At 40.5% G+C, this 27,604-nt stretch overlaps 1 protein-coding gene across 1 annotated transcript in view; it reads left to right on the plus strand.

The window, feature by feature from the left end:
- Positions 1–702: 702 nt before the first annotated feature.
- LOC124255409 (phosphatidylinositol 3-kinase catalytic subunit type 3-like) overlaps positions 703–27,604 on the plus strand; it is a 34,082-nt gene continuing 7,180 nt past the window's right edge. Inside the window, 22 exon segments of the mRNA XM_046689323.1 lie at positions 703–791; positions 1,480–1,668; positions 3,041–3,184; positions 4,641–4,764; positions 5,206–5,388; positions 6,899–6,970; positions 7,500–7,604; positions 9,115–9,207; positions 9,751–9,936; positions 10,918–11,063; positions 11,370–11,481; positions 11,771–11,838; positions 12,599–12,704; positions 13,112–13,228; positions 13,516–13,734; positions 15,930–15,976; positions 21,947–22,020; positions 22,662–22,811; positions 25,218–25,292; positions 25,698–25,866; positions 26,760–26,850; positions 27,301–27,426. Of these exon segments, the coding sequence (XP_046545279.1) occupies positions 721–791; positions 1,480–1,668; positions 3,041–3,184; positions 4,641–4,764; positions 5,206–5,388; positions 6,899–6,970; positions 7,500–7,604; positions 9,115–9,207; positions 9,751–9,936; positions 10,918–11,063; positions 11,370–11,481; positions 11,771–11,838; positions 12,599–12,704; positions 13,112–13,228; positions 13,516–13,734; positions 15,930–15,976; positions 21,947–22,020; positions 22,662–22,811; positions 25,218–25,292; positions 25,698–25,866; positions 26,760–26,850; positions 27,301–27,426 (2,667 nt within the window). The 5' untranslated portion in view covers positions 703–720.

The following is a 27,604-nucleotide window of genomic DNA, read 5'->3' on the forward strand; positions in this document are numbered from 1 at the left end:
GTCGTTTAATGTATTATCATGTGTTTATTTGCCATTTGTTGGTAATACGAATTAAAAAGAAGCAATTTTATTTTACTGGGTATACTGCAGTTGAGTCTAATAAGACTATTCAGAAAATCGTCTCAGATAAGTTGATTAACAATAAGGGACCGTTCATAATTTATGGCTAGGGGGGTGATGATGATTTTAAGGGGTGGTCACCCATTTTGTTCTAGTGAGGTGGTGGGGGTCCATCAATTTTGTACACATGCACTAAGGGTGGGTGGGTGGTCATCAATTTTGTACACAACATTATTAAAAAAATTATGCTTAAAAAATATGGGAAGGTGGGGGGGTCATTGATTTTGTACATGACATGCAGGGGGGTCACTTACTTTGTACATAAATTTTAGGTGGGGGTCACTCACATTGTACATGCTTCTCCATAAAACTCATCATCATCCCCCTAGCCATAAATTATGAACGGTCCCTAACATGCATTTTTCATTAACAGCGCAAAGAGGTGATATAGTGACAGTTGTCGTGGTCTGTTATGCAGAAATGTTCAAAATCATCTTGGCTCTACGGCGATTGATAAAACCCGTGTTAACGTGTGTGAGCGCTGAGATCACTTTGTCGAACGGGACCCACACATCAGATAAGGGGAATCCCCGAAAGTTCGTGTACTGTCGCTATCATGGAGTTACCTCCCCTTGTCAACAGTGAATTTCCGGAAGAACGATGGGGGAGTCGAGTGGCAGATTTTGCTATGTTTACAGTTGTGATGTAGATGTGAATGTTGAAATCAAAATGTAAATCTTTACTTCATTCTATCAATACACTTAACATGTTCCATTCAGGCACTGACCAGTGGTGAATGGTCCAGTGTTACCTTTTCCTTGGGCTCAGTTCACTGTTCGGTTTCAATTCACTTGTAAACAAATTCTAGATGATCTTTCTTATTCTGTCTGCATGAACATTTGACTTAAGTATTATGGACGTAATAATACAAATTTCAAGTATGAATTCATGAACACTTACATTACACGTCACCACTGAAAAATGACAAAATAATAATTGCCAGAGACAGTTATTCATATTCCACCAATTTTGGCTCATTGGTTCATGTTCATTTGGCTCATGTTTATTTCTCATAATCACTGTAACCTAAACATGAAATCATATATTACATACTGATGTGTGGAGCAAAGACCACCCCCTCCCCTCTTAAATTTAGCAGACGTCTTATATCAAATTTGTAGAATGTCAATATTAACTAAATGCATAGATTTGCTGCCTCGCAAAACCCGATCTCCTAGATAAGGACTCAAAAGTATTTACAGTCATGAAGTTTCAACAAGTGACTGTCAATGAATTAACCTACATGTCAATGTTCATTTACCCTGGGTCTGGTAAACTTTCCCAATAAACCTTTTACCCCAATCAGTAAATATACAACGTTTGTGACAAGAATTTCACATGACAATGATACACTTTCAGTGGCACGCTCGAGGGTCTGCGAGACAGACCAAGCTACAAGGAGTTGCTAGAGGATCCTATGCTGAAGTTTTCTGGAGCATATCAGGAGGGATGCTCTGACCTCTATGTGACGTGCCAGGTGTGTGCTGATGGCCGCCCCCTTGCCATGCCAGTCTCCACCTCCTATAAGGCCTTCAGCACACGCTGGAAGTAAGCAGCTTTGTTCAATGTTGAAATCAGATGTACATAAGAATGAACTGACACAATAGAACCTTTTTGGATTTATGACATATATTCTTCTCAATTTTCTTTACCAATGCTTCAAGCTACTTTTTGCCCCATTATTTACAAGATGCATTGAAATTTATGTTTTGATAATGTATTGCAATACATCAGTACCTATGACTCATGAGTTACTATTCATTTACTGTGCTATTCATTGTGGTCACAACACAGGTATTATTTTGTACTATGGCTGATTCAGGTAAATTATTGAACAAGGTACTCAAAGTAGCTTTACCAGATCCGACCCGGGTACCAGTTACAGCTTTATTTAGAGTTACTTCTCTCACTCACATAAATTTAATTACATGCAAGACTTACTCTAAACAGGTGTACATTCTCCAGATTGATGTTTTGTTGTTAAATATTTGAATTTGATATCTTTTTTCATTGAAACAAAAGTATATACAAAAATGAATTTGTTATTAAGATGCATAACCTCACTTACTTATGTTCACTTACATGGTTTATGACCACGAGACCAACATGACACCTATCATGTTATATTTTGTTAACTGAAATCCCTTGCGATTTCTTTTGTGAGCATATTATAACTATATTTTGTTGTCATGGTAATATATGTTCTTCCTTTTATATTGGAAATTCCAAGGATTAGTATGTTAGAATCTATTATACAGAAGCTATTGACTAAACTGATTGTTGTGGTGTTCATTCATGGATGAATTAAAATTGTTCAAATGGTTATCATCAGCATGGTCAGTGAAACTATGATAGGCTTCTATTGGTTGAGGAGTAAACACCCCTACCGAAATGCACAGCCATTGACAATGTAACTCAGAGCCATATATTATATAGAATATGAGCGATTTTATATTGCTCATTTTTTTATGATAGAAGGACATATGTATGCTGTAACTTTTGTTCATTATCATGTGCTATGGATTTTAGTGATGTATCAGACTTTTAGTTACACGTGACAAAACGGAACTAGTTCTTTTCAGGACCCAAATAGTGAAAGTTATTTACCCTACCTGGGTATTGGAGTAATTTGTCCCAATCCTAGTGCTTACCATAATGTTACGTGTGAATATATAGTGGATGTAGATCCTTGTACTTGGGAGGTGAAATCTTTGCCTTTACATGGTGTAAATGAATGTTTGCTAGTTAAGAAACGCAAGATTTATGGATGTCAACTTATTTATTGTGAAGAACACAGGAGCAAGCATACGTTATTCACAATAAAGAAGTTGACATCCATAAATCTTGCATTTCTTATACATTCCACTTGTAAATGCCATTCAAAGATTTATTTACAAGTTATCCAATTTTTATTTCCCAGTTGGAATGAGTGGATTCAGCTGCCTGTCAAATACAGCGATCTTCCAAGAAATGCCTTCCTATCATTTACTGTCTGGGACATTTATGGAACAAACAAAGCTCACCCAGTTGGTGGGACAACCATCTCTCTGTTCGGGAAGAGAGGGTAAGATGAACATGTCATCACTATAGGCAGCATTTAGGCCGATATTGGGCCTGGGGTGGCATCACCGTCATGCGAGAGGATAGTTCTGGGACAGTTCAAACGGGATATCCTTGTCACCACTATCTAACCTCACTGACATGGGTATTCATTTTGTATCGTTATGCTTCATTTACAAATGACATTAAGTGTACAATATACTGTCATCATGCTTATCATTGAGTAAATGTTGGCTTATCATTTCACATACCTGGTTGATTCAGCATAATTGTGATTAAAGGATGATTTTGGGTCAGTTTCAGTTATACTAAGATTGACATATTTTTGTTCACCCTATGTTGGGTATGACATTGTTATTAGTGTTGGGAATTGGTTGAAATCTCAGAAATGATGATTGCTTCATTACCAATGAACAATCATCGAAAAAGATTGGTTAGCGTCATTTTTCAGATTTTCCTATCCAGGTTATTATTGCAGATATGTATAACATGATGCAACTTGATATTCTAAAGTGATGTCTAATATATCATGAACATAAACTTCCTGGAGTCTTCAAGAAATATTCAGTCATGACTTTTCAGTTAGTTTAGTGAGTTTTCTAAGAATCAAACAAGTTTTCAGGCCCTGACAACTTCTATCATATGTTCCATCATCAAGTGTTTCAAAGACTAAAATAGCAGTTCCAAAATCGTTTGTGTTCGATTATGAGAAAATGTGATCGATTGCTTGGTCGTTTGGTCACTTCGACCAATCTTCGATTATTTCAATTAAACGGAACACCACTAATTGTTATACCAATACTTTACTTCGCACATGGGCCAATACACCACCAGTCTATCTCATGACAGGTCCCCATGTTGCAGCTTTTAGATTATTGGATCATACACCTAAAATATATTTGGTCACTGTTACATGTACATGTATGTGATAAGGTGGTGGGGTGACATTGGGTTAAATGTTGCATTCAAGATTATTGCACACATAGTGATGTTCATGCCTTTGTACTGGTCTAGACTAGCCCTGGTTTATGGTGCTAGCCCAGTGAGATACCACAGTACACTGACTCTGTGACAACCAGTGCTTGTTTTATACCCTTAATGACAAGTAACAAGTATGCTTTTTAAGATATTATGATACGATACAGTCAATGACCATACCACCGACCTTCACCTCGTCAGGCAGGTGCTCTACCCCCTAGATAATAGAGGCTACACATACCTGTACATGATGAAATAAATGACCTGTCAGAAGGATACATTTGATAAAATTACATTCAAATATTTGTGAGTTCATGTAATGAGCTTCGGTTGTGTATGACTTGAAGGTGTGGCCAACATATCCTTAATGATGAGACACACGCACGGACGCACGCACAGAGGCCAACCCGTACAAATGCTTGTTACCCTTGCTAGCTTCCTGCCCACTCACTCACTCACCATGATGGTGTGATTGGTTGCAGGACATTCCGCCAGGGCATGCATGACTTGAAGGTGTGGCCAAAGGTGGTGGCCGATATATCCTCAAAGATCACCACTCCAGGGAAGACCAAAGATGCCAATGATCAGATGAGTCGACTGGCTAAAGTAAGCACTTCTTGGTCTACATACTCAGTAGTTGCCGTGATCATTTAGAACAAATGTAATTTGGTTACATTAATTTATCAAACATTGGAAGAAGAAGAGAGGTTGAAACACTGCTTGACTCTGATTTCCACAATAAATATTTTTCTGGAATCTTGCATTTATTGTTCCTTTAATCCATGATAAGGTACAACAACAGTCCCATGAAAGCTGATCCTTAAGATAAACAGTTACCTCTGATTTTGACCTCATGTGTAAATGACCTGTGTAAATCATAGGCACATGCAGCTCTTGCTGCACCTCTGTATATTGGTTGGATCATGATATATAAGTATCCCCTATGATCCAAATGAAGGAAGTCTTCTGGATGAGGTCTGTAATTTGATCCTAAGTTCGAATAAGTTCTGTGATTGTTGTGAGAAATGTACTTTATTTCTTCTCTAGCTGAGCAAGAGACATCGAGATGGGCACATGGTGAAGGTTGACTGGTTGGATCGGCTGACGTTCCGAGAGATTGAGATGATTAACGAGAGGCAGAAGAGGGACTCCAACTTTATGTATCTTATGATTGAGTTCCCTCATGTCCACTATGAAAATACTCAGTTCTCAATCGTCTACTTTGAAAAGGTAAGACACTTTTGGGTGTATGTGTGTTGGCAATTAGGTGTCTCACGTTTATAGTGTGGGTTGGAATCAAGGATGGGACTCAAACCCTACCTTGTCCCCAACAGTACTAGAATCTGTAGAAGCCCAATTATAACATATGTGGTATTTGACATTTCTAAAAGGCATTGTGTATTCTTAGTGTTGTTGACCCGTGAAGATCCAGTTTAGAATTGATCTTCAGTAACCCATGCTTGTGTTAAGAGGCTGACCAACAGGATTGGGTGGTCAGGCTTGCTGACTTGTTGACACATGTTATTGTATCCCAGTTGCGTTGGTCGATGCTCATGCTATTGATCACTGGATTGTCTGGTTCAGACTCAATTATTTGCAGACCACCACCCTATAGCTTTAATATTGCTGAGTATGGCGTAGTACTAAACTCACTCACTCATAGTGTTGTTAATGTGTAAGTCAAATACTGCTAGTTGGTAGATGGTATTTTAGTGGTATGGTCTGATGGCCTACATCCAGAATTAAGAATGGAAACCTATCATGAACTAATTGTTTTGTATCTTTATCTTCTTATAAACCCAAATTGAATAGACCAAATAAGATCTTTTTGAAGCTTCCAGGTCAAGTTTACACTGCTTTGACAGTAGCCTGTAGCTACCTTGAAATATTATGTAAGAGGTTGAGCTTGAGGTGTAATTATCTCAGCTGTTACCACACATGAATGTCAATCAATTACTACATAAGCTGAACCATACTCCACTCTCACAAGACCTTGCTGGATCATGGATCACTCCACTGATAGCTGAAGATCTGGATCACTCCGACCTGATAAACAGGATGTTCAGCATCATTATTTTAGAATTCACAGTTATATGCTTGTGCCCTATATTTTTAAAACTGTATACAGTGCTGATTGTGGGAATACTTTGACATGATGGAGTTTTATTTGATGCAAGACCCTATTTTAATCTGGAGAAAAGTCCTGGTAAATTGATTTGTTGGGTATTCAGTGTGTTCAGATATTGATTTTATGTGAACAGGTTATTTTATTCTTAAGAGATGATGGAGGAGAGAATAGTATTGTAGAACTTAGGAAACAGTTCCATTTGTTATCATGAAATATTTCTACAGCTTTTTGAAGTTGGTAGTGACAAATAAGTTCATGGATTATGACATAGTTCTGATAGTATAGGGATTTTTCTGTATAGATTCTTGTAATATTTTATTGTCATTTTGCCATGACATTTTTGTAAGAATCTACACCAAAACTATGGCCCCCAACATGAAGGAAGAAGGAAGGAGCAGTCTGACGTGTTAGCTTGGCTCATTGTCAATATCATTATTTAACACTGAAGTAGTGAACTGTTTCAAATCTGATCTGCTTTTTTAAGTATATATTTTCTAACTATAACTTCTAGAAATTATTCAGTAGTGTTTAATAGGAATGCTGCAAGTAACTGGGTACCACATGCTGTAATATGTCCAGCCTGATTACTGCATGACTGTGATGTTATTGCAGGATGCGGACAGACCCTTCGAGTTTCGAACACAAGCGGAAATTGTCACAGTACCAGATCCAGAGATTCTCATGGTAAATATGTCAACAGTTAAACCTAAACTGTCACTAGCTTCATAATACATGTGATATGCTGGACATGGTATGGTGTAGTAGCAGGTTTTCAAGGTTTTGATAATTTACATGGAGAATTTATATACATAGTAGCCAAGTACTTGCTTGTCACTCCAAAGGCAGGAGTTCTAGTTTTCTAATATACTGGTAACCATTTTATGATAGATCAACTCACTTTTGTTTTCATAATGATTTGACATAAGACTTTCCACATTTAACTCGTGTAAGGTGCCTCAATTGTTGATTTAGAGTTGCTTCACTGATTTATTCCAGAAACCTTGGGTCATGGGATTATATCCCAGATTTGCAGTGACTGTGTTCTAGATTTGTTAGCACCATTATGATCATGTGCATGCTTATCAGCTTCCCGAAACTGGTAAATGTCTGAAATCTGGAACACTTCCTTCCCCTGAAATGTATGACTGAGAAACTGTCCATAGCAGCATCAGACCCAATTTACTCACTCCACTGATTACTACAAATGATACAGGAGAACCTGGTAGAGAGCAAGCACCACAAGCTGGCCAGGAGTCTGAGGAGTGGCCCCACTGACCGAGACATGAAGCCAGACGCCAAAACAAGGGACCATCTCAATGTAAGTCCTTATAGTGCTGTCTGATTACAATCTGCCTGATTGCTTGTATCATATACCCAAAGATGAACAATTAAGTGAACAATTTTTTTAAAACAAGGGACCATCTTAGTGTTAGTCACTTAGTGAACACATTCCTAAGACAGGGACCGTCTTAGTGTTGGTCATTTATTAAACATAATGCTAAGACAAGGGACCATCTTAGTGATGGTCATTTATTAAACATAATGCTAAGACAAGGGACCATCTTAGTGTTACTTATTTAGTGAAATCGTTGCTAAGACAAGGGACCATCTTAGTGTTAAGTGTTGTTTATTTAGTGAAGTGAAAATGTTGCTAAGACAAGGGACCATCTTAGTGTTGGTCATTTAGTGAAGAATAGTTGCATGTAGTGAAAATGTTGCTAAGACAAGGGACCATATTAGTGTTGGTCATTTAGTGAACATGTTGCTAAGACAAGGGACCATCTTAGTGTTACTTATTTAGTGAAAATGTTGCTAAGACAAGGGACCATCTTAGTGTTGGTCATTTAGTGAACATGTTGCTAAGACAAGGGACCATCTTAGTGTTACTTATTTAGTGAAAATGTTGCTTATTTAGTGAAAATGTTGCTAAGACAAGGGACCATATTAGTGTTGGTCATTTAGTGAACATGTTGCTAAGACAAGGGGCCGTCTTAGTGTTGGTCATGTAGTGAAAATGTTGCTAAGACAAGGGACCATATTAGTGTTACTTATTTAGTGAAATCGTTGCTAAGACAAGGGACCATCTTAGTGTTAGTCATTTAGGGAACATGTTGCTAAGACAAGGGACCATCTTAGTGTTACTTATTTAGTGAAAATGTTGCTAAGACAAGTCACCATCTTAGTGTTACTTATTTAGTGAAAATGTTGCTAAGACAAGGGACCATCTTAGTGTTACTTATTTAGTGAAAATGTTGCTAAGACAAGGGACCATCTTAGTGTTACTTATTTAGTTAAACAAGGGACCATCTTAGTGTTACTTATTTAGTTAAAATGTTGCTAAGACAAGGGACCATATTAGTGTTGGTCATTTAGTGAACATACTGCTTAAGGCAAGGGACCATCTTAGTGTTGGCCAGTTAGTAAACACATTGTTAAGACAAGGGATGATGATCATGTTAATCATTTGGGTTTGTTATGGCTGACTGTTTTATTTGGAAAAGTTGTGCTATGATTGTGTAAACAGGTCCAGGCCCACTGGCACAAAGCGATCTTAGTGCTACGATGATCGTAACTCCAATACTCTTTCCTAGATTTAAGATAGCCATAGCGTTGAGATAGCTTTGGACAAGTGGTCCCAGGCCGTTTACATTAGTGATTTAGTTCTATGAACTTAAGACTAGTATTATGGTTAGTGAATGCCCTTGTGGTATGAAATCCATCAACATATATATGGGTATTTGTATGGTCTGTCATATCTTGTATTGAGGTATGGACAGTGTGCAAGTTTGTTTTCCTCATGTCTTTTAACAATAATGTTCCTTTCCCAGACCATTGTCAGCTACCCACCAACGAAGCAACTGACGTCAGAGGAGCAAGACTTGCTATGGAAGTTTCGCTTCTATCTCTCCAGCCAGAAACAGGTGAAACTGACTACCCTTTGTCCTGAAAGACAAAGCATGGAACACAGGCTTTGTGTAATACATACCACCCGTGGAAATCCTGGAATAAATGGGAGGCTCATGGTTATTGCCAGACTCTCCAAGCTAAAAACCACTACCAAACTACTCTGGAGCTTACAACATTAATTGGTTCGGTGGGATAGCCTAGTGGTTAAAGTGTCTGCTTGTCATGCTGAAGACCTGGGTTCGAATCCCCACATGGGTACAATGTGTGAAGCCCATTTCTGGTGTCCCCAACTGTGATATTGCTGGAATATTGCTAAAAGCGATGTAAAACCATACTCACTCATTCACTACAAAATTAATTCTGTTGAAAACTGTAGGAACGACACATACAGATTTTGATTGAATCTTGTTGTACAAATCTAGATGTCTGCTGATACCTGAAATGTCAGAAAGTCTCAGTATTGTCTGAAATATCGATATTGTACAATTTAAGAAACATGGGCTGTGGATTTATATCTTATGACTACCCTTGCTAAAGCCGGAAGTTCTTCTTTTCAGGCTTTGACAAAGTTTCTGAAATGTGTGAACTGGTCTACGGCTCAGGAGGCAAGGCAGGCACTAGATCTGTTGTCCAAATGGCAGCCAATGGATGCTGAAGATGCTCTGGAGCTTCTCACTCCGGCCTTTACACATCCCACTGTCAGGAAGTATGCAGTCACCAGGCTCCGGCAAGCTGATGACGAGGTAAGTATCAGGTTACAATAGCCTTCTCACATCCCACTGTCACGATGTAACTCCAGTATATACATCATCAGACAAACTGACACCGTGTATGTTTGAATCTAGGATCTGTTGTCCCACCACAGACTAACCCCATCATTGTCTCACCACAGACTAACCCCATCATTGTCTCACCACAAACTGAACCCATCATTGTCTCACCACAGATTAACCCCATCATTGTCTGACCACAGACTAACCGCATCATTGTCTGACCACAGACTAATCCCATCATTGTCTGACCACAGACTAACCCCATCATTGTCTGACCACAGACTGACCCCATCATTGTCTCACCACAGACTAACCCCATCATTGTCTGATCACAGACTAACCCCATCATTGTCTCACCACAGACTGACCCCATCATTGTCTCACCACAGACTGACCCCATCATTGTCTCACCACAGACTAACCCCATCATTGTCTCACCACAGACTAAACCAAGCATTGTCTCACCACAGACTAACCCCATCATTGTCTCACCACAGATTAACCCCATCATTGTCTCACCACAGACTAACCCCATCATTGTCTCACCACAGACTAAACCAAGCATTGTCTCACCACAGACTAACCCCATCATTGTCTCACCACAGATTAACCCCATCATTGTCTCACCACAGACTAACCCCATCATTGTCTCACCACAGACTAACCCCAATCATTGTCTCACCACAGATTAACCCCATCATTGTCTCACCACAGATTAACCCCATCATTGTCTCACCACAGACTAACCCCATCATTGTCTCACCACAGACTAACCCCATCATTGTCTCACCACAGATTAACCCCATCATTGTCTCACCACAGACTAACCTCATCATTGTCTCACCACAGACTGACCCCATCATTGTCTCACCACGGACTAACCACATCATTGACTCACCATAAACTGACCTTGTGTCTCAGCACTACTGACCATCTGTTTGTACTACCTAGGATCTGTTGCTGTACCTACTCCAGCTAGTTCAGGCCCTAAAGTATGAGAACTTCGACGAGATAAAGGAGGGCATGGATACTCCTCCTCCACAAAGAGAGTCAGCCCCATCACCAGAAACACCTTCCAGCTCCTCAGAAAAAGAAAGGTCAGCCTATACAGCTAACATGAGGCCTGGTGTTTGATTGGTTTAGGTTTACATCTGAAGGTGATGTTGGACGACTGGTGTTTATTATTCCACTCAGATGACCAGTCCTTGTTTTGTACTCTTTATGCTGAGGACCATGTGCATGTAGTTATGGAATGCTGTATCAGGATGTAGGTATGGATCTATAATGACAGGTAATCAAGTGACTATCTCTCATTGTAGGAGGCTAGTATTGATTAACTAGATTAATGGACTAATAGTTTCAACATTTCTTGTTCATGAAACAGGTGTAATGTTTTGTTTTAGTCGATCAATGAGCACATTATCAAGAGCGTCTTCCCATGATTCCATCCTTGATGCTCTGGGAACATCCCCGCCCGGGAAGGAAGAGACTCCCGAGAACAAACTTGCTAAAGAGGTGAGTTGTCTCCCTTGTGACACACTGGAGCTGTTTCTATTTGTTGTTTAGGGACACATTCAACAATCCTGTTAATGATGGTGTTCTGTCAATAAGCCAATCTGGACACAGTCCAGTGATAGACTTCATAGATCTTTACAGTGGGGATATGATAGCATACATCAACCAAGACGGAGAGAGGCTGAGCATCCAGTCTCATTAGTTGTCTTACGATAGGAATAGGATGCTGAAGATGGGTGAGGCGACTAACAAACTATATCATATGTCTATTAAACCTTTTTTGTTTTAGATGGATCTTGCAACCTTTCTCATATGGAAGGCTTGTAATAATTCTACCATTGCCAACTATTTTTACTGGTGAGTAATATCTGGACCTCATCTTTTATGATCATAATACACATATATAATTCTGAAAATCTCTGTATACACTCTTTTGTGAACCTTTTTTTGCTCACAATGTTATTTCTAATTATTAGGGCAGTTGTTTGGACTCAAGGAAGTCAGATAACCTGCAATTTGAAAGTCTTCTCATGATGTTCATGTTCAGTACTGTTGGTCAGGGTTAGGGCTGTAACGAATACACTATGTGGCGAATATGATACGTATCACGAATATTGGGTAACGAATACAAATAATTATTTATGAATACAATATTGAAGTTAAGTGATTGATGCACAATATTGAATGCCCATGTTGACAGTGTTAATTTGTCACAGCAATAACCAGTGATCTCATGACACTCAAATTTGGTATCTAATAGTTATAGCTGACAGTAACATGTGCGGCCTTGGAAAACTAACATGACTTGCGGTACTACAAGGCTAGTACATATTTCATTCTTGCATATCTCATTTTGAAAAAGGACATAAGGGTTCAAGTAAAACGGACACCTTTAAAAAAATTGTAAATATTCATGAATATTCGGTTCTGGTGGCCACGAATAACAAATTGAATTCATGAAGGGCTACGGTTCGATTCACTGAATATGCGAGTGAATCGTAACAGCCTTAGTCAGGGTGAAGCCGTTTTCACTCAGATATGAAATAGACATAAAGTGACAACTATGTGTCTGTGCAGGTATGTGTTGGTGGAGTGTGACAACTATGTGTCTGTGCAGGTACTTGTTGGTGGAGTGTGAGGACCAGGAAGTATCAACCAAGGACAGTGCTCTGCGAGAGATGTACATCACAGTCATGAAGAGGTTCAGTAAAGCCCTCAGCAAGGTAGGTCAAGTCAGCTAGCGAGTGTGTTGGGTTTGATGCTGCTTGGAACATTCTTTCAGTCTTTTGTGACAGCTGAATATGGATGGAAAGACCAAATTGATAACCACTTTTGTGAAACCCATGAAGGTACAGTGCTGTCCAAACAAGAATCATTATCATTTCAGTATCCAATCCAAACTCATGATCATCAAATTCTGACATCTCTGAGGGTCACAACGCGGCTGATAAATTGTAACCATGGAAACTGGGCCCGTCAAACCCACCATATCCATTGAAACATTTTAGTTATGAAACATATTATGAAAAGCCAAAGTGTTAACACATAATGGATATTGTCATAAGGAGCATTTTGTCATCATATGTTTCTTTAGGATTTCATTGCAACAAAATAATTAACTGTTGTTCAGGGAGGCCAGGAGTGTCGACTGCGGCGGTCAAGTCTGGCCGAGCAACAGTTGTTCATCAGTAAGCTGGTGGACCTGGTGAAGCTAGTGGCACGGGAGAGTGGAAACAGGAAGAAGAAGGTACGCACAGGAAGTAGCAGCCATCTTGAATTATTCATAGGATGTAGTAGCCTGTAAATAGACAAATCTGGACCAGACAAACCAGTGACTTATATTCTGTCACACCCCACACCATAGGTGTATGATAATTTCATTTAGTCACAGAGCCAAACCATTTAATTCATCAAGTTGCTTCATACAACAAATATAGGCTGATAAGGACCAAGTCTTGCATGGGTTTTGAATTGGATTAGGTGTAGATTAGTAGTCAGACTCTTTATGACTAAGCATGCTTGAATGATTTTCAGATTGAAAGACTACAGGCATTGTTACAAGATCCAGAGGTTTGCAAGAGGAACTTTGCTGAGTTTGATGTTCTTCCTTTACCCCTCGACCCTGAGGTCAAGGTCAGGGGCATCATACCTGAGAAGGCCACATTGTTCAAGGTGAGCACAAAAACTATCATTCTATCTTAAACTTGGCATTTGAAGAAAAACACATTTATCACTTACTGGAAGGAAGGTACAGTATATTAAGGTACAAAAGGAAAATTTACTAATTTCCTATCTGCTTGTATTGGGTTGTATTGGTGGTATTAGTGTTGTGGGTTGTATTGGTCTTATAGTTGTATGGGTTGTAATGGTGTTATGGGTTGTATTGGTGTTATGGGTTGTATTGGTGTTATGGGTTGTATTGGTGTTATGGGTTGTAATGGTGTTATGGGTTGTAATGGTGTTATGGGTTGTAATGGTGTTATGGGTTGTATTGGTGTTATGGGTTGTAATGGTGTTATGGGTTGTATTGGTGTTATGGGTTGTATTGGTGTTATGGGTTGTAATTGTGTTATGGGTTGTATTGGTGTTATGGGTTGTAATGGTGTTATGGGTTGTATTGGTGTTATGGGTTGTAATGGTGTTATGGGTTGTAATGGTGTCATGGGTTGTATTGGTGTTATGGGTTGTATTGGTGTTATGGGTTGTATTGGTGTTATGGGTTGTATGAGTGTTGTGAATTGTATAGGTTGTATTGGTGTTATGGGTTGTATTGGTGTTATGGGTTGTATTTGTTATGGGTTGTATTGGTGTTATGGGTTGTATTTGTTATGGGTTGTATTGGTGTTATGGGTTGTATTGGTGTTATGGGTTGTATTGGTGTTATGGGTTGTAATGGTGTTATGGGTTGTAATGGTGTTATGGGTTGTATTTGATATGGGTTGTAATGGTGTTATGGGTTGTATTGGTGTTATGGGTTGTATTGGTGTTATGGGTTGTATTGGTGTTATGGGTTGTAATGGTGTTATGGGTTGTATTGGTGTTATGGGTTGTAATGGTGTTATAGGTTGTATTGTGTTATGGAGTTTATGGGTTTGTAATGGTGTTATGGGTTGTATTGGTGTTATGGGTTGTATTGATGTTATGGGTTGTATGGTGTTATGGGTTGTATTGGAGTTATGGGTTGTATTGGTGTTATGGGTTGTATTTTGTTATGGGTTGTATTGTATTTGTTATGGGTTTGATGTTATAGGTTGTATTTGTTATGGGGTTGTGTTGGTGTTATGGGTTGTATTGGTGTTATGGGTTGTATTGTATTGGTGTTGTGGGTTGTATGAGTGTTATGGGTTGTGTTGGTGTTATAGGGTTGTGTTGGTGTTATGGGTTGTATTGGTGTTATGGGTTGTGTTGGTGTTATGGGTTTTTCTTATCCTGACTCATGCTTATTTGCTTGTCTTCTTCTTCTGGCGAACCTAGTGGAACACTTGTATCTCCCAATTGAAGTTCCCTTCAATAAAAATCACTCATTAGTACTCACCACGAAGTTACCTCCCTTCTGCAAACGAGGGCGCCACCCAAGCCCATGTGCCTCACTCTCTCCTTCTTCGCCCAGTGAGCTGGACGTGAGAGCGCCTGTGTCTCCCAACACACTATATCCTTTATTTATATTTAGTTAGTTCCTCTTATACGTTAGTATAGAGGTATTACTAGTATATTTATTCAATTTGCATTGATTATTAATTGTGTTTCTGCTGTTTATTCACGCTTCGCCGTGATTGTTCAGTAGGCTACATTAATGAAAATTTGCACAGATTGTAAACTACGTTATTCTGATACCGATCCACATTTAAAATGCCCTAGTTGCATTACTCCATGTTCCTTTGATTCTCGTTGTAAATTGTGTATCAATTTACCAATCTCTGCCTTTGACAAATATTTATGTTCCGTTTATAGACGGAAGGCAGATAAATCTCGTAAACAGATTTCAAACATGGCTAATAGATCGCAAATTAATGTTCCTTGTCAACTGTTGATTGAGGACACGCCACCGGCTGGTGGCATGCCTGAGTTTCCCTCGGCGGATAAGCGTGGGACGCAGTCCGCTATGTCCAAGAAGCGACCTGCATCTCAAGAGCTGCCGTCTTCTCAGTCCAAGTCGAGGAAACCAGCCGTATCATCTCGTACACTGCGTACACCAAGATCTACACCTTCATCTAAAGGGAAGTCAACAAAATCTAATAATTTTGCCTCTGATATCTTACCAGTTACAGAATTAGCATTATATGATGATGATATGCCAATTATCATTCCAGAAGTTCGTCACAAGAAACGGCCCGTTTCTGCGACTGTCACCTCAGCGCAGATGAACACACAACCGGACATGCCGACACTATCACCAGAAATTTTATCTGAGGGTCCCCACCTCTGCAGAGAGACATCCCTCATCAAAGCAGACCGCTTCAGACGACTTGATCAACCAGATAATCAGGGTGATGGAAGATCGCTACGGCTTACAGAGGCCTCAGAGCCACGGGCCTCAGAGCCCACCCCATATTAAGTCATACAGGGCCTCAGAGCCCGCCTTTGGCTTTCGTAGGGCCTCTGAGCCCATAGACGCGCCCGCGAAGGGCAACCCTGCCCGAGTGAGCTCTTTGCATAAGGTATCCCAGGCCAGCCCGCCAAGGAGCTAGAGCCTCACCTTTTGCAAGAGGCTTTCATGGAGAAGGAGCGCTTCGCTGAGCACGCACCTTGTCATGCACGGGGCGCTTCGCAAAGCAAGCCATATGTCGGATCGACACTGACTCCAGACATTCGCGCGTAGGGACGCGAAGGCTAAGTGGTTCTACATCGCCTAGAAGGCGCTCGCGTAGCCCCTCAACGCTCGAGAAGTCCAGAGATGCCTGGCGGTTATCACCGCTCACGGAAGCCCACAGTCTCCGCAAGGATGTCTTCCAAGGTCTACATACACTAGCCACTGGCCAGTCCGTTTCTCCTCAGTCCTCACATAGATCTTCTTACAGATCGAGGACTCGACATACCACCATACGCCAGAGGAGGACGATGGTATCATTTTCTCAGAGGCTGAGATAAGGTATTGGATGGTAAACGATTACAACTGGCCTCCCTTCTAAGAACGAGGATGCAGCCCAAACTTACCTGATGAAAGATGATGATGTAGATCATATCACCGTGCCTCCTATGGATCCTATCGCAGCCGCTCCTGCTAAACTGGATACAGCCTACTCCAAATCTACTAAAACCCATCCTACCCATTTACCGCTCTTCAATGCCAAGAGTTTTATGGACATAATATGGAGCCCTTTTCAAGACTCAGGAGATTGATGAAAACTTTAAACTTATCAGTGATTCCAAGTCCAGAAGTTATAGGGTAGACGATCACAAGATGGCCCAGTTAGATACCATTTCCAGAAGGATGTTCTTCGGACTTAATAGATCTAGGACTATTAACGAGACTCTCATCACTAAGTTCAAGAACTCTACGGATGAGGAGGACAGGATGATCTATTCAGCTCTACTTATGCAGAGAAAAGATCAACAATTCCTTACAGACCATCTTTCAGCACTTACTGAAACTACTACCATGACACGTCGGCAAGGATTACTAGCCTCCTGCTCTTGGAATAAACAATTCACAGAGCCCCTGTACACAGCTCCATGGTCTTCACCTTTACTGTTTGGTGGCAACATTAACAAGGTTTCCAAGGAAGTATCTAAAGATTCTAGAGAAGTACTCATGATTAGATCGATGGATATGTTAGCGAACGTCTTTAAACAATCAGCACAGAGGTACTCGGGTAAGTCTAAGTTTTCAGGGCTACAGAGAGCACGGGATAAGAAATTAGCGGCCGCTAATAATCCCAAGGATTCTTTTCGTCGCCCATGTACAACAAGTTCAGAGGAGGATCAGCTAGAGGCAGATCATCCAGAGGTGCCCGTGGATTTAAACGATGAAAGTCAGGTTCGAACGACTGGAGTCTTCCACCCCAGTCGCCCCAGTACAACCTTCTCAAGTGGGTGGACGCCTACAACTACACTGGGAAAACTGGGGAATACTTCAAGATCCGTATGTATCCAACATCCTTCAGTACGGATATCGCCTACAACTCAAGGCCAAGCCACCGCTAACAGTCAACCCACCAGGGTTCAACGCTCATCTGGCACAACTACCGATGTTAAGAGAAACAGTTCAGTCTCTACTAAACAAACAGGCCTTTAGAAGTTCTCGATCAGCTTAAACATCATACCAGGTTTCTACTCCCCAGTTTTCCTAGTGCCGAAAAAGAATTCCAAAGAGAAGTATCGCCTCATTTACAACATGAGCACATTCAACAGAGAATTTCTATGCAAACCACCAGCGCGCAGATGATACATTTACCTCAACTCCGCCATCTGATTCGGCCCACTAGATTACATGGTAAGTATAGATCTGCAGGACGATACCTACACATTCGATTCATCCCAGTTCAAGGAAATATCTGAGGTTTATGCTAGACGGCATACACTACCAATGGAAAGTACTTCCCTTCGAATCACTTCGCCCCATGGGTATTCACAAGAGTAACCAAGCCTATTGTCTCATACCTACATCGCCAAGGACTCATGGAATGCATTTTACCTAGACGACGGTATACAGGTGGATCTAGATCCACAGCGCCTCAGACTACAGCTGAACTTTATAATCAAGCTACTAACGCAGTTAGGCTGGTTAGTAAATCTACTCAAGTCGGACCTAGAGCCCACGAGGATCTGCAGTTTCTAGGTATACGATTCCTTACAGCTCAGAATCGTATGGTAGTCCCGAGGACAGATGGATCAAGATACAACAACTGATCCCCAAGCCCTACTCTCTCCGCTACCACTCACGACAGTGGCAGAGTCTACTGGGACTACTCACATCAGCTCAAGACTTGACACTCAGAGGCAAGCTTCAATTGCGTCCATTACAAGTCCTCATCAATGCCCATCTCGAGGACCCTCTACCGTTCAGTCTACCAGATTACGTCAAACCACATCTACTCTGGTGGACCAAGAGATTGAATGTTTGCGCAGGCGTCTCCTTAGTAGAGCCGGAATCGAAAACACATCTCTACGTGGACGCGTCACTAAAAGGTTGGGGAGCCCACCTTACCGGCAGGACAGCGTCAGGCCTATGGAGCATTCAAGAGAGCTTATGTCACATAAATCTGCTAGAGATGCAAGCAGTCATAAACGCCATAGGTCACTGGAGCAACCTGTTACAGAACGCTCAGTTAATGATTCACACAGACAACTCAACAGTGGCGTTTTATGTGAACAAACAAGGGTCAACAAGATCACTGAATCTACTCACTCGATGTTTCAGACTGTTCGAATTAGTCGACAGTCTAAACATACGTATCAAAGCCTGCCACATTCCAGGAGCAAAGAATGTGTTAGCAGACGCTCTCTCTCGGCCGCACCAACCGTCGCCGACAGAATGGATGCTCCACACAGAGATATTCAATCAGATAATCATGGAAATAGGATCTCCTCTGATAGACCTATTTGCCACCCGATTCAACAATCAACTGACAACCTTCGTATCGCCAGTGCCAGATCCATTAGCCTGGGCAACGGACGCACTAAGCATATCGTGGGAGGGACTAAACGCATACGCTTTCCCGCCTCCTGCGTTAATCCCACAAGTCTTGCTAAAAATCAGTCAAACGAAGAGCCTCGATCTCATTTTGGTCTCGCCTTACTGGCCAGCGAGAACGTGGTTTCCAGACCTCATACTAGGAATCGGAAAACCAGTACTTCAGCTCCCACTACGCTCCAATCTACTGATACATCCGCACACCAAACAAGTGCACAAAACACCAGAAGCATTCCGACTTCACGCGGTGGATTGTATCAAGGCATGTTTGAATAAGAGAGGTTATTCCACCAGAGCGGCTAAGGCGGTCACGCTTTGCACTACGTAACTCTACTCGTAACTTGTAACGATGACAAATGGCTCAGATTTGTCAATTATGCTGCTAAGAAAGGATTTTCAGCCAGATTTGCTACACATCCTCAAGTGGCAGATTTCTTATGTTTCCTACGTCAAACTAAGAATCTAAAAGGATCTACACTGTCCACTTATCTTGCAGCCATAAGTTCAGTCATAACTATGAGAACGGGCGTCAAATTGACTAAAACACCGGAGTTACTCGCTTTGTTACGTGCCTTTCGATTGGAAGACCAGAAACGGAAGTTTCAAGCGCCAGCCTGGGATCTAAATGTTGTACTTCAACACCTCACAAGTGAGGCTTACGAGCCATTGTTATCTGCGTCATTTCAATCATTGACCCACAAAACCTTATTCCTGCTAGCGTTAGCCACTGCCGCCAGGATGTCTGAAATTCACGCTTTGGATTACGAGAGAACACGATTTGATGATATTCATAACATCGCTCATCTGGGACTTCGCTGGGATTTTATAGCGAAAAATCAACTACCAGGTCAACCAGACAGGTTGTTCCATGTCCCAGCTCTCTCATCCATACTTGGACCGCAGGATACGATGGACTTATCACTTTGCCCTGTACGTGCACTGAAAATATATCTCCAAAGATCCAAGCAAAGTAGAGGGAAATTCAAAAGATTGTTTATCCCTATATCTACCGCCTCACAGACAGAAGTGTCGCGCACTACCATTTCTATTTGGATCAGAACTGTCATACTAAGAGCCTACAAGGCAGCTGGACTGGACCCTCCAAGTGCTGCTAATCCTCACGAAATTAGAGCACTAGCTTCAACTTTGGCTTTACATGGAAATTGCTCATTGAATACCATTATGGAGGGATGTTTTTGGAGATCCGATATGGTGTTTGCCAACCACTATCTGAGAGATATCACCACCAAGGACGTCTCAGGTATCCACCATTTCGGTCCCATGGTCCTTGCTCAACAGTTGACAGTTCCACGGAGAAGATAAGTCTATCTTGTTGATTTTATACTTATCTGATAACAGTACTAATAGCTACATGCTATCTATATATATTTGCTTAAGTTAAAATATTATCTTAAGCTCAGTACTATGATTCTATATCATAATATATATATACCTACAACTCTTACGAGTTTCTACTATTATATATATGTTCAGCTTAAGTTTCTATCCTTAAGCTCGGTCATATGTTCATTTCATAACATGTATTAGTATCAAACTCTCAGTAGTTGGTTACTATTATACAGCTTAAGTTATCATTATATCTTAAGCACAATTATGTTATAGCTTATATATATCCATATTGTAAGCTTACTACTTTGGTTCTTATAAAAGTATTCATTATAAACTATCAACAGTTTATACTATCACATTAATGGCTTTAGCTTAATTAATGTTCTATATACTTTTATTATATTCAGTAAATTGTAATAACCTTCTTTTAAAGGCAGCTGTTAAATTAACAGCAGGAATTCAGTTCAGTGCCTTCATGAAGTTCCCATAGGGTTTTACAATCATCTCAGTTCAAATCACTAATTAGTAAAATCCAAAGTATATATAATCCCACCTCCTAATCCGTAGGATTCTACAAGCAAATAAGCATGAGTCAGGATAAGAAAAAATATGAAATTTTTAGAGTAAAATTAATATTTTTATACTTATCCTGACTCATGAGGTAAGCCCTCCCGTCCTCCCCACTTAACACTTTGGATTTCTCGGGAAAAATAAAGTGTTGGGCTCAAAACAAAAAAGGAGAGAGTGAGGCACATGGGCTTGGGTGGCGCCCTCGTTCCCGCGCTTGCAGAAGGGAGGTAACTCGTGGTGAGTACTAATGAGTGATTTTTTATTGAAGGGAACTTCAATTGGGAGATACAAGTGTTCCACTAGGTTCGCCAGAAGAAGAAGACAAGCAAATAAGCATGAGTCAGGATAAGTATAAAAATATTAATTTTACTCTAAAAATTTCATATGAAACAAACGAAAATAACAACATTTTGTGAGTTGAGAAATGGTCACTCAGAGCCAGAGACTCTACTGTAAGTCTAGATAAAAATATGGTCCATTTGAGGCAACTTAATTCCTCCAAGTGAAACCATTCAAAATCACAAAACATAAAGCATTTGGTAGAATATTTGGTACTTTTGGAGCCACTTGTAATGACACTTCCACTTGTAAAATTATACATGAAACCAACAGAAATGAAAGTGTATTTGGCACTTATAGAGCACATTGTTTTTGTCATGGAAATCAAGGGCAGATAATTCAAAGGAAGATAACGGTTGGTGACCCAGAATCTGAACCATATCGCGATAATCGTATCGCCAGATACAGTACCGGTATATACCGGTTTACCGGTAATATTGCACAGCCCTATCCTTTATACTCTCAGTGTATAAACATCCTTAAGATTTTTTAGCACCCCTTGTCCCACAATAAGTTGCATTGTTATAAATGAAACTGATTCAAAGCAGCCCTACCCAACTCACTTGTTCTGTTCCAGCTGTTGCGAAGAGAGAATCTAGATCTCAAGCTGTCTCCCTACAAGGTCCTGGCCACCAGCAGTAAACACGGTACCTTCTTGCTTTCACTGATATATGCACATGTTCATTTCTCTCAGCTCAACTCATCATTGTTTTGTATATATTTTGACATTGTTGACTTTGCTGGAATTTAGATTTTCTACATCAGGCAATTCTGTCTTTGAGGATTTATAAACTGATGTGGTCATTTGCCTATGTGCAAGAGACATCCACAGATGACATTCTTACCATGTCAGCTTGGTGACAAGGTTAACTTCTTTGGTCATGTGGACAAGAAGTCCGACTGACTATCAAGCTCCTTGGCTTGAATGCCAAGAAAGGAATTGGAAATTATTTGGCACCAAATTGGCGCCTACTGTTTTAAACATTGTTTTTTATTTAAAATTTTTTAAGGTAGGTTTGTTATTAGAATTAAGGCAAACATTGGTTGCTCCTTAGTATTGTATTTATCAAGTGGGATTTCTTCTCCTTGCGGGGCGTTGGGGTAGTCTAGTGGTTAAAGCGTTGGTTCGTCACACCGAAGACCTGGGTTCGAATCCCTACATGGGTACAATGAGTGAAGCCCATTTCTGATGTCCCCCGCCGTGATATTGCTGGAATATTGCTAAAAGCGGCGTGAAACCAAACTCTGTTAGTTAGTCAGTTAGTTCTTCTCCTTGCTGTTTCCTCAGGTTTTGTACAGTTCATTGAGTCAACATCAGTAGCCGAGGTGCTGGCGTCTGAGGGTACAATACAGAACTACTTCAAGAAACATGCCCCGTCAGAGAATGGGCCATATGGCATCCAGCCAGAGGTCATGGATAATTATGTCAAGAGTTGTGGTAAGGAGTGAAGTGAAGTACAGAACTGCGTATAACTCAACATATATCCCTTGCTCTTGAAAGTTTACATGGTTCACAGGAACATTACCATTAATTGGGAATTATTCTGTTTACTGTCTCACATCAAATATCCGGAGACACAACTTTGGTAGTAGTGGTAGATATTAATGATTTTACTAAAGTTGAACAAGTGCACCTTTAGCAGAATTATCTCCCTTCCATATGGATTCCAAGGAGGTTGTAGTTTACCGTCTAACAGACAAAGGAATACAATTTGGTTTCAGATCAGTCTTAGTAACTAGTGTCTGTTGAACGATGAATCAGTAGAGTGTATGTGTGTCCTGTTTCTTAACTAGTGTCTGTTGAACGATGAATCAGTAGAGTGTATGTGTGTCCTGTTTCTTAACTAGTGTCTGTTGAACGATGAATCAGTAGAGTGTATGTGTGTCCTGTTTCTTAACTAGTGTCTGTTGAACGATGAATCAGTAGAGTGTATGTGTGTCCTGTTTCTTAACTAGTGTCTGTTGAACGATGAATCAGTAGAGTGTATGTGTGTCCTGTTTCTTAACTAGTGTCTGTTGAACGATGAATCAGTAGAGTGTATGTGTGTCCTGTTTCTTAACTAGTGTCTGTTGGACGATGAATCAGTAGAGTGTATGTGTGTCCTGTTTCTTAACTAGTGTCTGTTGAACGATGAATCAGTAGAGTGTATGTGTGTCCTGTTTCTTAACTAGTGTCTGTTGAACGCATGAATCAGTAGAGTGTATGTGTGTCCTGTTTCTTAACTAGTGTCTGTTGAACGATGAATCAGTAGAGTGTATGTGTGTCCTGTTTCTTAACTAGTGTCTGTTGAACGATGAATCAGTAGAGTGTATGTGTGTCCTGTTTCTTAACTAGTGTCTGTTGAACGATGAATCAGTAGAGTGTATGTGTGTCCTGTTTCTGAACTAGTGTCTGTTGAACGATGAATCAGTAGAGTGTATGTGTGTCCTGTTTGTTAACTAGTGTCTGTTGAACGATGAATCAGTAGAGTGTATCCTGTTTCTTAACTAGTGTCTGTTGAACGATGAATCAGTAGAGTGTATGTGTGTCCTGTTTCTTAACTAGTGTCTGTTGAACGATGAATCAGTAGAGTGTATGTGTGTCCTGTTTCTTAACTAGTGTCTGTTGAACGATGAATCAGTAGAGTGTATGTGTGTCCTGTTTGTTAACTAGTGTCTGTTGAACGATGAATCAGTAGAGTGTATGTGTGTCCTGTTTCTTAACTAGTGTCTGTTGAGCGATGAATCAGTAGAGTGTATGTGTGTCCTGTTTCTTAACTAGTGTCTGTTGAACGATGAATCAGTAGAGTGTATGTGTGTCCTGTTTCTTAACTAGTGTCTGTTGAACGATGAATCAGTAGAGTGTATGTGTGTCCTGTTTCTTAACTAGTGTCTGTTGAACGATGAATCAGTAGAGTGTATGTGTGTCCTGTTTCTTAACTAGTGTCTGTTGAACGATGAATCAGTAGAGTGTATGTGTGTCCTGTTTCTTAACTAGTGTCTGTTGGACGATGAATCAGTAGAGTGTATGTGTGTCCTGTTTCTTAACTAGTGTCTGTTGAACGCATGAATCAGTAGAGTGTATGTGTGTCCTGTTTCTTAACTAGTGTCTGTTGAAGCGATGAATCAGTAGAGTGTATGTGTGTCCTGTTTGTTAACTAGTGTCTGTTGAACGATGAATCAGTAGAGTGTATGTGTGTCCTGTTTCTTAACTAGTGTCTGTTGGACGATGAATCAGTAGAGTGTATGTGTGTCCTGTTTCTTAACTAGTGTCTGTTGAAGCGATGAATCAGTAGAGTGTATGTGTGTCCTGTTTCTTAACTAGTGTCTGTTGAACGATGAATCAGTAGAGTGTATGTGTGTCCTGTTTCTTAACTAGTGTCTGTTGAACGATGAATCAGTAGAGTGTATGTGTGTCCTGTTTGTTCACTAGTGTCTGTTGAACGATGAATCAGTAGAGTGTATGTGTGTCCTGTTTCTTAACTAGTGTCTGTTGGAACGATGAATCAGTAGAGTGTATGTGTGTCCTGTTTCTTAACTAGTGTCTGTTGGACGATGAATCAGTAGAGTGTATGTGTGTCCTGTTTCTTAACTAGTGTCTGTTGAACGATGAATCAGTAGAGTGTATGTGTGTCCTGTTTCTTAACTAGTGTCTGTTGAACGATGAATCAGTAGAGTGTATGTGTGTCCTGTTTCTTAACTAGTGTCTGTTGAACGATGAATCAGTAGAGTGTATGTGTGTCCTGTTTCTTAACTAGTGTCTGTTGAACGATGAATCAGTAGAGTGTATGTGTGTCCTGTTTCTTAACTAGTGTCTGTTGAACGATGAATCAGTAGAGTGTATGTGTGTCCTGTTTCTTTCCAGCTGGCTACTGTGTTGTCACGTACCTCCTTGGAGTTGGAGACAGACATCTTGACAACCTCCTTCTCACTAAAACAGGTACATGATCGGAACCAGTACTGTCTGCACTGATTATTAGTGGATTCATCATTTACCTATATATAAATGAGGAAAAGTTGACTATTGCTATATTGTTGCAATGCAATATTTCAGTACAGGTGCACCTATGCCAAATTCTTCAAATGCTTTGTAATACTCAGCTACATGTTTTGTTTTTAAAATTGTGATCTGTAGGCAAATGTTCCATATGTGGGTATGTTGGTTTGCTTTTATTATATGTTTGGATCTTATTGCTTCTTCCTTAGGGTTGTATATTTAATAGCAATGTTATATATGCAATATTGTTTTTCATTGGCATTGGCTACATTACGTTGACAACACGTCCCATTCACATCAGTGACCCCCAACACCTATACAACCTTTATGTTTCTTCTCACCTGACAGGTAAACTATTCCATATTGACTTTGGCTACATCCTGGGCCGAGACCCGAAGCCCCTTCCGCCTCCGATGAGGCTGAGTAAGGAGATGGTGGAGGCGATGGGAGGAACCAACTCCGAACACTTCTATGACTTCAAGAAGCACTGCTACACTGCCTTCCTGGCACTCAGGAGGTACACAGCAGCTACATCCTTCTGTCTTATTTCCCCACATGACAGACAGACAGACAGACAGTTTATTTGCGTAATATCGGCCTAGTGGCCTATAATACAGTTATACATTTGTATAAATCGATGTACAGTGGTCAAATGGATCCATGGGTACATGGGTACATTGTGTGAAGCCCATCTCTTGTGTCCCCTGCTGTGATATTGCTGGAACATTGCTAAAAACTGTAGAACTCTACTCACTCACTCCTTTTATCCACATCATATATAGGTTTAATATTAATAAAACAATCTTGCATAATTTTCTTTCAAATATATCAGACCGCCTCCGTGGTGTAGTGGTAAGAGCGTCCGCCTGGAGAGCGGAAGGTCGTGGGTTCGATCCCCGACCGCGCCATACCAAAAGACGTTAAAATATGGTACTTGTTGGTCCCTGCCTGGCGCTCGGCATTAATGGGTACAACAAGGACTGGTCGGCTCGGAGTCAGTATAATGTGTCTGAGTGGGGTAATCATGCTTCACTGCGGCATGGTATCTCAGTGAGCTAGCACTATAAAACCAGCTTCAGTCTGGGCTAGTACAAGCAGCCGCACATACACATACACACGCATGCACGTCGTCATATGAGCAAAATATTCTCAAGTACGACGTAAAACCCAATTTCACCTCACCTCAAATATATCAACGTGAATCTGTAAAATTTGAAAATTCTTTGGCTGTTTGGCAACTGTTTGTAAACAGTATGAGCCAGTATCTTGAGTATAATGAGTATTTGGAAACAGCTTCAGTTGCAGAGATAATTAGTGATGTCATTTGATTGTTACATGATGGTAACTGAATCACAATGGTCTTCAAGGAATTTTCAGGGTGTTTGAGTCTGTTTCATCTGATGTTGACAGGTCTGCCAACCTGTTCCTCAACTTGTTCTCCCTGCTGGTTGATGCCAACATCCCGGACATCGCACTGGAGCCAGACAAGACGGTGAAGAAGGTGGGTAGCTTGAACACAGCAGCATTACATTCATCTGACTCAACAACTGATGGTTATTGTCACACCAGTATTTCCAGAGATATTTTAGGTTTAAAAACAAAACACTTTGAAAAATATTGTACTTCAGTACTCTTTTGGACAAAGTGATTGTCATTTTCCAGATGTAAAAAAGAGATATTGATAAGCAGTGTTTCATGTCATATCTGGCTGCCATGTGTGTCTGTAGATGCTGTTAATATTGTCATGTGATACTTATGCAATGCGGTGCTGTGCTGTATCTCCTGGTGATATTGTCATGTGATATAGTTATAAAACCCCACCATATCTCCAGGTAATATCGCCATGTGATACATTGTTATATAAGATTGTATTGTACCACTTATTTGAGTGCCTTACAATCAGTGGTACAGGTTACATCTGTTTACATGGTTACAACCTTCTGTATCTCAGGTGCAGGAGAAGTTTGTCCTGCACTACACTGATGAGGAGGCGGTGCACTACATGCAGAACGTCATCGACCTGAGTGTGTCAGCCGTCATGGCCGCCCTTGTAGAGCAGCTACACAAGATGGCTCAGGTGGGTGGAACATGTTCTTCCTGCAGAATAGACTTGTGTTTCTTCCATTTTAAGTAAATTTTCCATGTTGTAGCCAAAGCTGTTTAAGATGATATGTGAAATAGTTTATCATTATCTATATTTTTCCTTATCCTGACTCATGCTCTTTTGCTTGTCCCCTTCCTCTTGCGAACATAGT

This window comes from Haliotis rubra, unplaced genomic scaffold, assembly GCF_003918875.1.
Source record: "Haliotis rubra isolate DU_JTF1 unplaced genomic scaffold, ASM391887v1 Scf60, whole genome shotgun sequence".
In the NCBI taxonomy this organism is placed as follows: Eukaryota; Metazoa; Mollusca; class Gastropoda; order Lepetellida; family Haliotidae; genus Haliotis; species Haliotis rubra.